The 15640-nt window shown below is 35.3% G+C and overlaps 2 protein-coding genes across 5 annotated transcripts in view; one reads left to right on the top strand and one right to left on the bottom strand.

Moving 5' to 3' along the window:
• The window catches only part of CDK13 (cyclin dependent kinase 13), a 118884-nt gene that overhangs the window by 23837 nt on the left and 79407 nt on the right, over positions 1-15640 (top strand). For all 4 annotated transcript variants that reach the window (XM_049096421.1, XM_049096422.1, XM_025449587.3 and 1 more), the window contains exons 2-5: positions 3788-4447; positions 11719-11889; positions 13251-13390; positions 14861-15031. In XM_049096421.1, coding sequence (XP_048952378.1) covers positions 3788-4447; positions 11719-11889; positions 13251-13390; positions 14861-15031 — 1142 coding nt within the window. The remainder of the gene's footprint in view (positions 1-3787; positions 4448-11718; positions 11890-13250; positions 13391-14860; positions 15032-15640) is intronic.
• Positions 10210-15640, bottom strand: part of LOC112661519 (M-phase specific PLK1 interacting protein) — a 119787-nt gene continuing 114356 nt past the window's right edge. Inside the window, exon 3 of the mRNA XM_049096425.1 lies at positions 10210-10620. The gene's annotated coding sequence lies outside the window, so the exon portion shown is untranslated. The remainder of the gene's footprint in view (positions 10621-15640) is intronic.

Genomic DNA, 15640 nt, shown 5'->3' with positions numbered 1-15640 from the left:
GAATTTTGTCAGATGCTTTTTGTACGTCTACTGAGATGATCATGTGATTTTTATTCTTCATTTTGTTGATGTGGTACATCACATTTATTGATTAGCATTTGTTGGACCTTACTTGCATGGAAAGCATATTTATACCTAATTAACAAGGTTTTGAAATGGATATAACTGTTATTAGTATGTGAAATAAGGGGCCCCTGGGTGGCTCAGTCCTTTGGGCTGCTGACTTTTGACTTGGGCTCACGGCTCACACTGAGCTTAGAACCTACTTAAGATACTTTCTTCATTCCAGAAAGTTCTTTTGGATAGTACTAATCAATATTGTTTTATATAATAAGAGATCAGTTATTATCATAGTAAAATTTTTAAGAATCAGTGCTTGCTAATTTGGCACCATTTTAGAAGACCTGGACTCTTAGATTGTGTGATACAGTTGAGTGAATAAGTACACCATGCCCTCTTTCTAAGGAACACTAACCTAATTAACAATGAGCACTAATGAATTGAGTGTCAGGATACTGAGTTTTTATTGTGGTTCTGCTTTGTTTTGTATGAATTTGGAAACCTTAGAAACATAGAAAGTTTTCTTAACTTCTTAAAGAGATACTGTCATCTTTTAAAAACATTGAAAACAAACAGCTAATGTGTATTCACTGCAGATTTTACAGTATAGAAATATTAGTAAAAAGTTTTATTTTTATTTTTATTAAAAAAATTTTTTTAAAAGATTTTATTTATTTATTCATGAGAGACAGAGAGAGAGAGAGAGAGAGAGAGAGAGAGAGAGAGGCAGAGATAGGCAGAGGGAGAAACAGGCTCCATGCAGGGAGCCTGATGTGGGACTCGATCCGGGGTCTCCAGGATCATGCCCTGGGCCAAAGGCGGCATTAAACCGCTGAGCCACCTGGGTTGCCCAGTAAAAAGTTTTAAAAAGAAGAAAAATCTTACCTTTAAAAGAAGGACTTGCTGGGTGTCTGGATGGCTCAGTTGGTTAAGTGACCAATTCTTGGCTTTGGCTTAGGTTGTGATCTTGGTGGTGTGAGATTGAGCCCCAGGTTGGGCTCTGTGCTCAGTGTAGAGCCCGCTTGTCCCTCTCCCTCTGTTTCTCCCCACTCTCGCTCACTCCCTCTTTTCTCTCTCTGTTAAATAATTTTTTTTTTTTTTTAAAAAGGACTATTTACCATCTGTTTTAGTTCTTTTACTAATAAGACTTCATAATTCATTATGTAGTCTTAGAGGTACACTTCTACCCTCATAACTTTGTATGGCTGAAGATTATTAGTAAAAATGACCTAAATTTGAATTTTGTGTTTATGTTTGATTTTAGTTTCCCAAACCATGTTATAAGCTGTAAATATATTGTTGACATTAACTAGTAAATATGCATTATGTGAGAGTACATGTTTACTAGAACATGAAGTTAAAACGTTAAGGAACTTTTGAAGAGAGAGGAATTGGAGAGGGTTGGAGGCTGTGTCTTTTAAGTCTTGCTGATAATGGTTATCTAGATTCTATCTAGAAAACAATAATTTAATAGGCCAGGGGAGTTAATTGTGTTGGGATTTTACCTAATATCTTTATGTCTCTTTTCTTAGGTAAAACTTAGTGGTCATAAATCTCTCAATTAAGTAAAATTTATATGTCTCTATGAAATTGGTGACCAGAATCTTGCCAGTGTAGGAAAGTTAATTTAACAGAAGTTTCTGTGCTGTTACCTCTGATGAATGATAGTCTCTTTGCTTTCTCCTGCTGTGTACCTTTCTGCTGCTCTAGAGGCATGACATAATCAGACTTGTTTTAAGGTCAAAGAGTCTGCAGGGAGAAGAAATAAAAAATGTGGCTGATTATTTCATATAATGACAGTTTTGGTTCCTATACTAAAGTTGTCTAAGATGTTTACCACTGTATGTTTAACAAAACATTTCTTCTCATTTTCACAAATATCAGTAAGCTTATTGGTAATTTTGATGATTGGTGCATATGAATATTTAATGATAAGCAAGTGTTAGATTTGAATGTTTTCTAAAACGTGTTCCCATTCATCTAAAATAGTGTGTTATATAAAGTATGGAGCTTATACGAAATGCCAACTGCTGAATACCAGTTGGCCCTTAGTACATTTTGAAATGTTCTTGAAAGAATGAGGGAGAAGTTGAATTTGTATTTGAGTTTATCCTAAACCTAATCATAGTTTCGTTTTCATAGTAGAATTGTAGGATGTTTCTCAGTGTTTTCCTCCATGCTCTGTTAATGTCAGATATAAACAAAATTTCCAGTCCTTCGTTTTCTCTCTTCCCATTTTAATTATGGGTTCCTAGGAATTTCTTTGCTTCATTTACCCTCTCCCTGTAACTTAGAATTTCAACAGGAGCTATCTCCTTCACAGTGTATTAAGTTGTTTATTGTGTTGACCAACCTACTTTATAGTTTAAGATGGCATACCACTAGATATCAGGCAAGGTTCTAGAACGAAACAATCCAACTGAGATGGCGCAAGAGATTTATTAAATGAAGGACTGCAGAGATAGGGGTGGAAAGGGAAACCACAAGGGATGTTTTCTGTAGTTATGGGGGGAAGCTTAAAGGGGCAAGGAAAATACAGTGTAGGTAGAGCCTGGTGAGAGCTGTGAAAAGGGGATGCCTGAAAGGAGCAATGGTGGTAGGGGGACAAAGCTTGTGTCAGAAAATGTGACCAAAAGGAGGGAGGGTGCTGGAAAGAAATAATCCAGTATTTCTCTACCTTCTGATCTGCCAGTGACAGCACTGAAACCCCGAAGGTGCGTCTGTTGGGGTTAGCCTCCTTGGACACAGAGTTGGGCAGAATGGTATAGTAGGAATAGGGTAGTGGCAGAAAGATAATTACCAGTACAACTGCTGATGAATATGGGACTGATTTTAAGTAACATAATATTTTAGATTAAATTTCTAATCTGTAAACTGTAGATACTTATTAACTGGGGTTGATGTGAGCATTAAAATGAGACCTGGCAAACCTGTCAAAGTACTATCATAATGTCTTTGTCTTGTGAGTATTTGTTTTTAGTTTTGATAAGGTGTGGAGCTTCCTTTCACATGCTGCTGTGCTGTATCTGTTTTATAGGGATTTTGATTGCCACCACCATACTTTTAAATATATGATAGTTTTTGTGTTTACTAATAAGTTTTGAGAAGTGAATTGCACAGTCACTATGAAGTAGTTTCTAAAATTTAGAGACCGTTTGTATTTACTGCCTTGTAACAGGCATTTATCTTTTTCACTCTTGGCTTTAGACAGGACAATACTGACTTCTGAACTTGGGGAACGAGGATGCTTTTCAGGTGTAAAGGTGGTCTCCCTGGTGAAAGATGGGTCAGACTGCACCCTGCTCCTTCTACCATTGGCGTGTCCTTGTTGCATACTTCTGTTTTCTAAGACAGCAGAGATGCCTTGTCACTTTTTTTTTTAAATTGGAGTTTGATTTTCCAACATATAGCATAACACCCAGTGCTCATCCCGTCAAGCTTTTTCTCCTTAGAGTATTTCTCCTCACAGAGATCTACTTTCATCTAGTCTCACCTTTGAGCATTCATGAGCTAGACCAAGATCAAGATAATAGGTCTATTTCCAGGAAAATTATAGCGACAGAGAATCGTTTGCTTAAAAGCATTTTCTGTTTTTAAAAATCCTCCCACAAACTATATTATGATTTTGAAATTAAATAAACTTTCACAGGCTTGAGTTCACAGTTTGTATAAATTTCATACTAAGCTTTTCTGAATTACTAACTAAATCTTCATTATTTTCCACCAGACGTTCAGCTAAATCCCGAAGCAGAAGCCCGTATTCATCTAGGCATTCAAGATCTCGTAGCAGGCACAGATTGTCTAGATCCAGAAGTCGTCATTCTAGCATTTCTCCTAGCACACTAACTCTGAAGAGTAGCCTGGCAGCTGAGTTGAACAAGAATAAAAAAGCCCGGGCTGCCGAGGCGGCAAGGGCTGCAGAAGCGGCGAAAGCTGCAGAAGCGGCAAAGGCTGCTGAGGCCGCTGCCAAAGCTGCCAAAGCTTCCAACACTTCTACACCTACGAAAGGGAGCACAGAGACTGGGGCCGGTGCATCACAAACCAACCATGTGAAGGATGTGAAGAAACTGAAAACTGAACATGCACCTTCTCCCTCAAGTGGTGGAACTTTAAAAAATGACAAGGCAAAAACAAAGCCACCTCTTCAGGTAACAAAGGTGGATAATAATTTGATTGTAGATAAAGCCACCAAGAAAGCAGTTGTAGTTGGGAAGGAGAGTAAATCTGCTGCTACAAAGGATGAACCAGTATCTCTTAAAGAGAAAACCAAACCACTTACACCAAGCTTAGGAGCCAAGGAGAAGGAGCAACATGTGGCTTTAGTGACCTCTACATTACCACCGTTACCTTTGCCTCCCATGCTGCCTGAAGATAAAGACACTGATAGGTAAGTGCAAAAAAGTTTTGTCAGTGAGGGTTTATTTTTTTATTTTTTAAAGATTTTATTTATTTATTCATGAGAGAGAGAGAGACAGACAGACAGAGAGAAGCAGGCTCCACGCAGGGAGCCTGATGTGGGACTTGATCCCGGGACTCTGGGATCACGCCCTGGGCTGAAGGCAGACGCTCAACCGCTAAGCCACCCAGGTGTCCCTGTCACTGACGGTTTAAAGAAAAAAAAGACAGTCTGAAGTGAGAGGTTATCTGACTTCCCACCCCCCCACACACAAAAAAGGTTACAAAAAAAAGGTAAGTTATCTTTATTATGTACACCTTAAACTGAAGCACATTGCTTGTAGGATGACACAATTAGAGTTAATGCTTAGAATTCCAGAAGAAATTTGCTGTTGCCTTGGGATACAATGTCCATTTCAGCTTGAGTTTGGGAATTAGAAATGCCAGTACTGTGTTTTCTTTAGCATAACTGTTCCTTAATGATACTATAAGAAACAGGACAATTTATGAGGGACTCTTCCCTGGGTGATACAAAGTAGGTATATTGGTAATTTTTAGGTTTCTTTAGAGGTTTTACAGATTTATCACTCTGGGTAACTTTATGAATTTATTGTTTTTTAGACTTCTCTTGTCTGGGTAGCTTTATGAATTTATTGTTTTTTAGACTTCTCTTGACTCTTAAATTTTTTTTGAGATTAACTATATATTACAGAAAACCCATAATGTGCTTATGTTTTCCTTTAACATGTTTACAGATTTCTATTGTGAATATTGGGGGTATGAGGGTTTTTTTTTTTTTTAATTTTGAAACATTTTTTAATGAAGATAAGGGTGAGTAAAGTAAATGCAGTTCTAAGAATATTTCTGAAACGTATGCTAGGATGGAAGCATTACGCTACTGTGTAGTATCTGTTATACCACTTAATCTTTTTCACTTTTATTTTTATGGAGAAACTAAAATTATAGCTGTTTTCCCCTCATTTTTCTGTTAAAAAACAACTATATGAGCCATTCTCTTAGCTGACATCTTTATAGAATTTGAAAATAAGTGGATAAAAATGGTGTGTAGGTTCTTCAATTACCACTGTAATTGTGGTATTTACAGGTTTGACTCTTCTCTAGGAGCACTGAAGGTTCATAACAGTAGTGAGTTGTAATTTTTCTTTTTTAAGGTTTTACTTATTGTTTCATGAGAAACACAGAAGAAGAGAGGGGGCAGAGACACAGGCAGAGGGAGAAGCAGGTTCCATGCGGGGGTCCCAAGGTGGGACTCGATCCCGGGACTCCAGGATCATGCCCTGGATCCGCTGAGCCACCCTGGCTGCCCATGAGTTGTAATTTTGATGAGTCCGGGAATGAACTCTCCATCCACAGAGGCATGAATGCAGAACTGAGTCACTTCATTAATGAGAGAATGACCCAGTTACAAGAATCCAGTAATTCTGGGGGTGCCTGGGTGGCTCAAACATCTGACTTTAGCTCAGGTCATGATTTTGGGGTCTGTGGATTGAGCCAGAAGTCAGATACCCCACCCAGCAGGGAGTCCACTTGCCCTGCCTTATGCACTCTCCCTCTCTTTCTCTTAAATAAACAAGTAAAATCTTAAAAATTTAATCCAGTAATTCTGGCCCAGTGAAACTGGTTGTTTTTTACTTTATTCTTTCATATATGCTTTGGAGATAAATTTTTACAGGTGATATTTTCAAGAATTCAAGATATGTACAAGTGAGTGAGTGCTTAAGGAGGGTATTCTTTGTGCATCTGTTTTTGAGACGGTGGTACATGTCATGCTTATCATTAAGAAAATGTTTTGACCCACCTTTTTTGTTTCTTCTGCTTTTCTGTTACGTCTCTGCTCTTCTTTCTGTGAATGTGTTCATACGTTTCATGAATATAGAATTTTTTTAAAGGTTTTACTTATTTATTCATGAAAGATACAGAGAGAGAGGCAGAGGCAGAGAATAGGCAGAGGGAGAAGCAGGCTTCTTGGGGAGCCTGATGCAGGACTTGATCCCCGGACTCCAGGATCACGCCCTGAGCCAAAGCAGATGCTCAACCTCTGAGCTACCCAGATGTCCTTGAATATAGAAGTTTTTAAGACCAGTATGCTACTACTAACATGTGCGGTGAAAGATGGATTCAACACGAGTCACTCTTCTTTTTGGTGCTGCAAATGTCCTTGGCCAGTAGGAACTCCCTTAAGCTGACTTCTTTGTCCTTTAACATGACCTATTTGTTTTTTAATGTTTCCTAGTTTAGGCTCACTTTGCACTCTGCTTCTCTTCTAGACCTGGGATTTATTACTCTCTGAAAAATCACATGGTAGATTTTATTTTATTTTATTTTATTTTATTTTATTTTATTTTATTTTATTTTATTTTATTTTATTTTATTTTTTTAACATGGTAATTTTAAAGTATATATTTTTATATGATAAATTTTTTTTGATTATGCATGTAATGCATAATACTCCTTGTCTTTTTAATTAGTGTGTTGGAGATCTTTCCATGTTGGTATATAGATAAGAGGTTCATTCAATATTCCTATCGGTAGGAATGAATAAATCATGCTCTTATTAACTATTCTGCTATTGATTAAGGGATACTTAGATTTATAATTGTTTGCTATCAAACTTTTTTTTATATTAATATTTTATGTGAGAGCAATTTTTGTAGGATAGTTACCAGGTTAAAGTATACACATTTTATTATTATTTTTTTAAACATTGTATTTATTTATTTCAGAGAGAAAGCACAAGAGAGTGCAAGTAGGGGGTAGGGGGCGGAAGAGGCAGAGGGTGAGGGAGAAGCAGACTCCCTGCTGAGCAGGAAGCTCAATGCAGGACTTGATCTCTGGACCCTGGGATCATGACCTGAGCTGAAGGCAGATGCTTAACCAACTCAGCAACCCAGGTGCCCCCAAATTGTACTTTAATAAGATTATTACCAATTTATACAGTCTTTAAAATATGTAATTATTTAATTTTGCATTTTTCTGATTATAATAATATTAATAGTTAATATTATTAATATTATTAATATTATTATTATTGCATCTTTCTGAATATTTATTGGCTATTTATTTTTTCCAGTGAACGACTTGTTTATATCTTATGCTATTCCTTAATACTATTTTCCTTTTTATAATTGATTTGTAGGTGCTTCTTATGTTAGGAATCTTGACCTTTGCTTATCAGAGTCTTTGCTTATCTTTCACATGTATTTGTTTTGGTTTTGGCTATATAGATGTTTTTTATTTTTAAATATAGTCTGATCTAATCATTTTTCCTTTATAACTTATGTGTTTATAAAGTTAGAAGAGATTAAGTCAAATCACACAGAAATTTGTTTTTGATTAATATATGAAGAAAGATGCTCTCCCCCATCACCCTGTGGACTGATAAGTTTGTTTCTAACATCATTTACTGAATAATCTATAATTTGTGGTGTCATATATAAAATTCTTACAGATACCTGTATTCTGAACTCTTTTCTATTAGTATGTTCTATTATTTCTTTGTCAGTACATCTTGTTTTAACTTTTTTCTTTTTTCTTTTCTTTTTTTTTAAGATTTTAGTTATTAATTTGACAGAGAGAGCACAGGCTGGGGGACTAGCAGAGGGAGAGGGAGAGATGAGTAGGGAGCCTGATGCTGGGCTTGGGCTCAAGGACCTCAGGATCACAACCTGAGCCAAAGGCAGATGCTCCACTCAACTGTGCCAAGCAGGGGCCTCGTGTTTTAACTTCTTTAGATGCATGATGTATTGGTTCTCAAACTCAGATTTCTGTTACAGGGTTAGGCAGGAAATAACAAAAGTGAAGGGATGAAGTAAATTACTGATGAGTAAGTATCTTTGTTTTTCAGCCTCAGCTTCAGTGCTGCTGCTATACATAAATTTGGGCCCAGTGTTGCTAGAGCTTTTGTTTTTTTGTTTGTTTGTTTTTTTCTTTTGTTTGTTTTTTAAAAAGCCTGAAATCTGAATGTTTATGTAAATCTTATTTAAAAATATTGACAATTCATGTTGGATAGATCATAATACATACTCCTTGACTTTAACCAATCTTTGGTTTCTGGTTTGGGACCTTTTAAAATAGATTGGTCATGTGACAGGGCAAATGCAAATCGCACTCCACTGTTCTTTTTCAGAAATTTTTGGGCAGATTTTTGCCTTTATTCTTAGATAAATTTTATGATCTACTTGTCAAGTTATATGAAAATTTTTGCTTGGGTTTTGTTTGGGACTCAACTGAATGTAGTAGATTAATTTGGAGACTGATAGCTTTATAGTATCACAGTTTGCCATACGAAAACATGGTTTCTGTTCATTCAGATCCAGTTTTATGTCTGTCTGTCCCTATCTTTAATTTTCTTCTATTGATCTTGTACGTTTCTTGTTAAGGCATTTTGTTGTTTTTGTTGCTGTAGTACATGAGAACTTTTAAAAAATCATACTTCCTATTTCATTTCTCTGAAGTCTGGGAGCCTTGCTAAGTCTGGTAGTTCATGTAATAATATATGGCTATAGGCAGTCTTTTAAATTTTAAGTTATAAGTAAAATTAGGAGTTTTAGTTTTTTCCTCTAAAGATGTTGATTTGAAAAAAAAATGTTGATTTGAATGTTCAAATGAGAATTTTTGACTAAACCCTAATTATAAGTGAGAGACTACAGTTTTCTAGTTAAAGGTTTGAAATAGGTTTATTTTCAGGCATAGTTCAAGTAGTCCCTTTTTTAGAAAAGAGGCTTTTACTGTCTTTCAACCCTGATTTAGCTACCCTTTAGCTACATTACTCCAGGAACCCATTTGGTAATACTTTATCCCGCTGCTTATTTGACTGTGTTCTCCAAGAGACAATCTTAGCTCATTTCTGAGAGGAGTTCTATCTTAGTGTACTTGTTACTGTTGTTAAACTCCAGTGCCTTACCTGGTGTCTAGCACATAGCATAAAAATCAATGTTGAACATTAATATTGAAAAGTTACCTGTGTGATACTATTATATTTTTATTGAGAGAGGGAGAGTGTGGATGCGTGCTTGAGCATGGAGTGGGGCAGGGGGAGCAGAGGGAGAGAGAGAATCTCAAGCAGAACCCCTGCTGAGTGTGGAGCCCCATGCAGGGCTTGATCCCTCCACCCTGAGATCATGACCTGAGACAAAATCGAGAGTCGGCTGCTTAACTCACTGAGCCATCCAAGTACCTCCATACCATTACTTTAAAAATAAAACTGCAAACCAATTTCCTTTTGTTTTTGTTTGTTTATTTAAATTTTTATTTATTTATTCATGAGAGACACATAGGCAGAGGGAGAAGTAGGCTCCATGCAAGGAGCGCAATGTGGGACTTGATCCCAGAACCCTGGAATCACACCCACCCTGAGCTGAAGGCAGATGCTCAACCGCTGAGACACCCAGGCGTCCCAAACCAATTTCCTTTTGAACATGTTTTCTCTGTTAAAGAACTTCTAGGCCACCTTGGTGGCTCAGTGAGTTAAGTCTCTGACCCTTGATTTTGGCTCAGGTCGTGATCTTGGAATTGTGGGATCCAGCCCTGTTGTGGGGTTCTGTGTTCAGTGTGGAGTCGGCTTCAGTTTCTCTCTCTCTCTCTCTCTCTCTCTCTCTCTCCCTCCTTCCCTCCTTCCCTCCCTCCCTCTCTCCCTCCCTCCTCTCAAATAAATAAATAAAAGAAGAAAAAAACTTCTAGCGAGTAACATGGGGTTAAGAAGAAAAGACACACACACACAAAAAAGAAGAAAAGACACAACTTTATTATAGTAATTGGTAAATGGTTTTTATCAGATAGTATTAAAGTATGTGTTTGTACAATAATACTAATGTTCAACATGAATAGAAGAAGTTATAATTAAAGTGGAATGATTGATAATTTTATTTGCAATTTGTGACTCCAATGGTGTAGTCTCACTCAATTTTTTCATTGTAGGACTCATAATTGCTATGAAACTGTGTGAAGTACAACTTTTATTATCATTATAAGATTCTCTTTCAAGAAATATCTTCTTGGGATCCCTGGGTGGCGCAGCGGTTTGGCGCCTGCCTTTGGCCCAGGGCGCGATACTGGAGACCCGGGATCGAATCCCACGTCGGGCTCCCTGCATGGAGCCTGCTTCTCCCTCTGCCTATGTCTCTTCCTCTCTCTCTCTCTGTGTGACTGTCATGAATAAATAAATAAAATCTTTAAAAAAAAAAAAATTTTTTAAAAGAAATATCTTCTTATTAAACAGACTTTTTAGTAACTGGGAGGTTTAAGATACTCAAATTACCTAGTTAAGATAGTCTTTAAAATTCAGAGCTCTTTATGCATTAAAAAAAAAGTAACTGAACTTGAATTTTTGCCTGTACTATCAGTAAGCTTCTTAGAACCTTTAAAAAAAAAAAATCATTGTCCGATTTAAAAGAATCATCATCTAATTTAAGAAAATTAACCTTGAAAGGGGGAAAAGCTAAATTAGTTGTTGTTGCTTATGTAAATGGATAAGATAAATAATAGCATGTGGTATTATTTCTTACAAAACCTCTTTATGTCTCTCCAACAGAGTCAAACAAAATGCTATCACAAAACTAAGGAATTTTCCTGTGAAGCATGAGTAGTTTACTTTTTTAGTATTAATTTACAGTTTTTTGTTTTTTGTTTTTAAAAGACTTTATTTATTCATGACAGACACACACAGAGAGAGAGAGAGAGAGAGAGAGAGAGGGGCAGAGACACAGGCAGAGGGAGAAGCAGGCTCCACACAGGAAACCTGTCGTGGGACTCGATCCCGGGTCTCCAGGATCTCACCCCGGGTTGAAGGTCGCGCTAAACCACTGAGCCACCGGGGCTGCCCTAATTTACAGTTTTATAGTAATTTTTTAATCATCTTTAAAAGTATACTGCTTTTTGACCAGTTGTAGATTTGCAGAAAAGTTAAAATGATACTACAGAAAGTCCCCATATACTTTGTAGTTTCTTCATTATTAACATCTTACATTAGTATGGTATGTTCATTATAACCAGTGAACAAATATCAATACGTCATTGTAACTAAACTCCATACCTTGTTCAGATTTCCTTAGTTTTTGTCTAATTCTGTATCATTTTTACCCTCAAATTTTATATTTTGCAATTGAATATATATAGTACATTATTTTAGCTAGAAAGTGAAGAAATACTAACGTATTTTGCCATTGCTACTTAAGTGTAAGATGTGGCTGCATTTTTATTTCCCATATAAATGTGTTTTATTTGTCTGACTCCTTTCTTTTTTAGCTTACGAGGAAATATTTCAGTAAAAGCAGTTAAAAAAGAAGTAGAGAAGAAACTACGATGTTTACTTGCTGATTTACCACTGCCCCCTGAGCTACCAGGAGGAGATGATCTCTCAAAGAGTCCAGAGGAAAAGAAAACAGCAACACAGTTACATAGTAAAAGGAGGCCTAAGTATGTGCTTGCTTTCTACCTGCTCTTAAATTGACCAGAAATGATTCTGGGTCATCATAAAATCACAAAACAAAAAATTAAAATTTCAAATTATAAAAAGTGTACTTATTCTTTAAACTTAACTATATGAATAAATTCTAGAGTTTTGAAAAAAATTCATAATTCCCTGCGTATACCTATTCAAAATGACTAATAAAACCAAATTTAATTTTCTCTCACAATTTGTAATGTATTAATTTCTTGGGGTATTCTATGTTACTGATAATTTCTACAATTAAGTTATTTGAATAACAGAAAACACTGAAATTGGAGAATGTGGAAGTCGGCATTCAGTGAGCCCAAACAAAATTAGTCATGGGCAAGCTGGCATGTTTTCCTTTGCTTTTTTAGCTCCATTTGCTCCTATAACTAAATGCATTTTTCATTTTGCAAGAGGTGGAGTGGAAGAAGGTTTGAAATCTGTATCCTAAATTAGTTTCAAGTAAGTGCCCAGAGATAACTCCTTCCCTTAAAACCAGTTCATCAGTTAAGGGGGGGAGGACGTTGATTCCTACTTTACTTCTACTTAATCGAGGGAAAGTGTAAGACTTTGATTTTAGGATTGCTGTCCAGGTTCCTTGTGTATCAGCTGATTTTCTAATATAGAGTAGGAAACTAGAAAACTTTTAAAATCATTTTCCTGAGTATTGTAGCTTTATTTCTTACTTGAATTTCTGTTACATACCAGAATATTGAGAGACTACAAAATTACTTATTTTTTTAAAGAATGTCAAATATTTGTCATATATATGACATGCACACAGACACACACAGTGTGGATTCTGGAGAGTTGATTATACTAATACTTTTATACTCTCTTGGACTAAAAATCTTTCTTGTGTTTCCATTTTTAAGATAATTTCATCTAGCCCTAAGTCTAAATTTGTCAATAAGCTTTGTAGTTAGAGTTTTGGTAATGTTCATTATCAAATTTGTTTTCTGAAAAAATGAATGAAGCATATATGTATAATGGATTGAAAAGACTTCTGGAGATTGCTTAGAGAACTTTGACTCTTTGTAGTACTGTTGGTTTTATCCATTCATTGAGAATTACATTTTATTTCTGAAAGTTCTTGGTACATGCTTTACTTCTCTTTCTCAGTTTGTTAGTCTGTAGGAGAAAAGTCGGTATGGAAAAATGATGCCTTGACTTTGGGATAATTTATAATACCAAATTAAAGTGTAACTTGGTCTTCGATGATCACAAATGTACAGGGAAGGGGGAAAATGATATAAGACTGGGGGAGGGTGGATGTTAAATATTAAATGGTTTATTCAATTTGCTTGATTGTATATAAAAACTTCAGAACTATATTTGATAGAATATGTGGGCCTCGCTATGGTGAAATCAAAGAAAAAGATATTGACTGGGGAAAACGCTGCGTGGATAAATTTGATATCATCGGAATTATTGGAGAAGGTACCTATGGACAAGTTTATAAGGCCAGGGATAAAGACACTGGTAAGTATGTCAAATGCTGTGGATCTTTAGATCTATTGAATGTATTTGATTTGTATTTCTCTTCAAATGTGTATTTGAGGTGGTTTTTTTTTTTTTTTTAAGTTTGGATTTATCATGCTTTTGTTTCATCTTGGTTTTTGTTTTGTTTTCTATGTGCAAGTACGTAAGATATGAATACACGTAAGTGGGTGTGTAAACATTTTTTAAGTTTTTTTTAGTATTTGTGATATGTAGTATGGTGGGATTTAGCTTTCTTTAATTGTGAATAAATTCTTAGGTTGTTAGTAATCAGGAGGAAAAAGTATCTTGACTGTCTTAGTAGTAAATTTTGTTGTATTAAGCCTTATGTAACACATTTTCTTTTAGCCAAAATATTCTTTTTCTGTCCAAGTTACCCTTTGTTTGGAGGCCAGACTTAGCAGCTTAATATTTTAGAACATAATTAGGAACCTCTGAGAAAGTTTTCAAAGGTCTTGCAGCAGAGTAAAAAGTAACTGTGTCCCAGGCTATGTATTTTACTAAATAATGGGTAGAGCCAGTGTTTAATATTTACTTATAATTCCTTGTTGAAATAAACCAATAGATTAAAGTAGCATAGCTATATGAAGTCATTTAGTATAAGAAAATTCTGGAGGGCAGTTACAGCATAGGGTAATATTTATAATGATGATTCTGCATTATCAAAAAGATTAAATTATAATTTTAAAAAAGCTATTTAATAAACAAGGAATCCTACATTTTAAGACTTCCATCAAAAAGAAGTAAGTTTTAATGATTAAAAGGATAAACTTTCTTCTTTTGGAAAATTTGTAAATACAGAATTACTTTTTTTCTCTAAAGAATGGAATGAACTTTATTATAGTGCATTTTTTCCTATAATAGGAGTGTGTCTGTTCTATTTAATAGTTAGATCTTATCTGATCAAAATTCATTCAGACCTGGATTGTGAAGTCAGTTAGTGTAGTGGGAAGAGTCAAATACTTCTCAGGTTGCTAAACCAGATTTTAAATCCCAGTTTCACTGCTAGGTAACTGGGCAGCTTTGGACAAGTTAATACGTCTGAGTTTATTTTCTCACTTGCACTATGTACAGAATCTTCTCATATGTTCAGAGGTTTTATGCATGTGTAAGCATGTTGAGTAAATTTATCCTCCCCTCCTTCACTTTTTAAAATTGGTAGTGTAATGCACCTGCTGTTGATCATCTTGCTTTTTTAGTATGTTTTGGAGAACAAAAAATAACAATAGCTATGGACCTGCCCTATCCTTTGTAACAGTTGTGTACTATTCCACAATTTGGATAAATATTTCATAATTTTTATTTAATCAGGGATTTAATTTCTTGAACTGTAAACATTGTGATTTCAAGAGGTAGGAGCAGAAATTATGAATTAAAAGTTGAAATCAAGAAAAATGTCGTTTGGTTTTGTCATCTGGTAACTTGATTTTTTTTTTTTTTTAATTTTCATAGGAGAAATGGTAGCCTTAAAGAAAGTACGTCTAGATAATGAAAAGGAAGGCTTTCCAATTACAGCAATTCGAGAAATTAAAATTCTCCGGCAGCTTACCCACCAGAGTATTATTAATATGAAGGAAATAGTGACTGATAAAGAAGATGCTTTGGATTTTAAGAAGGATAAAGGTATGCATGCATTTTTACATAACCAATTCTGCATACGCATGATGTTGCTAACTTACGGATTTTGTCATAGGGATTGACCAGTTGAGTAATTGCTAGGTACATAAAACTATTGCATTAATGTCGTACTTTAATTTTAAATGTAGATGAGTTGAACAATTATTTATTTATTTAGTGATTTTTGAGTTACATTAGTAAACAAAAAAGCATATTTGGGAGTAGTAGTAGTTTTTTGAGCATTAATGTATAATTTTTAGTGTGCATTTTTTGTTATTGAGAAATAGTTTATAGTAGTATAGAATATATTTACATTTTCAATGTCATGACTTAATAGACAAAGAAATTTTATGGTAGACATTTATATTATTTCTGAAGGTGTGGAGGCAAAAATCTTACCTGAAATTGCCTTTAATAAACTATAGTGGCATATGCTTGACATTTAGCAGAAAAGTAAAAAGGAATTAGCATGCTTATTAAAGTGGTTGTCATAGGCATATGGTGGGTGAAAGGTCTGCTTGTAGTAGGTTTTAGATCTTCAGAGTAAGATTGTGGAACCAGAGTTGACTTCATTATAATCTGTGGTTTTCAAAGAGCAAAATTCTTTTTCAGATT

The sequence above is a fragment of the Canis lupus genome, chromosome 18 (assembly GCF_003254725.2).
Source record: "Canis lupus dingo isolate Sandy chromosome 18, ASM325472v2, whole genome shotgun sequence".
NCBI lineage: Eukaryota > Metazoa > Chordata > Mammalia > Carnivora > Canidae > Canis > Canis lupus.
This window is presented reverse-complemented; position numbering and strand designations above follow the sequence as displayed.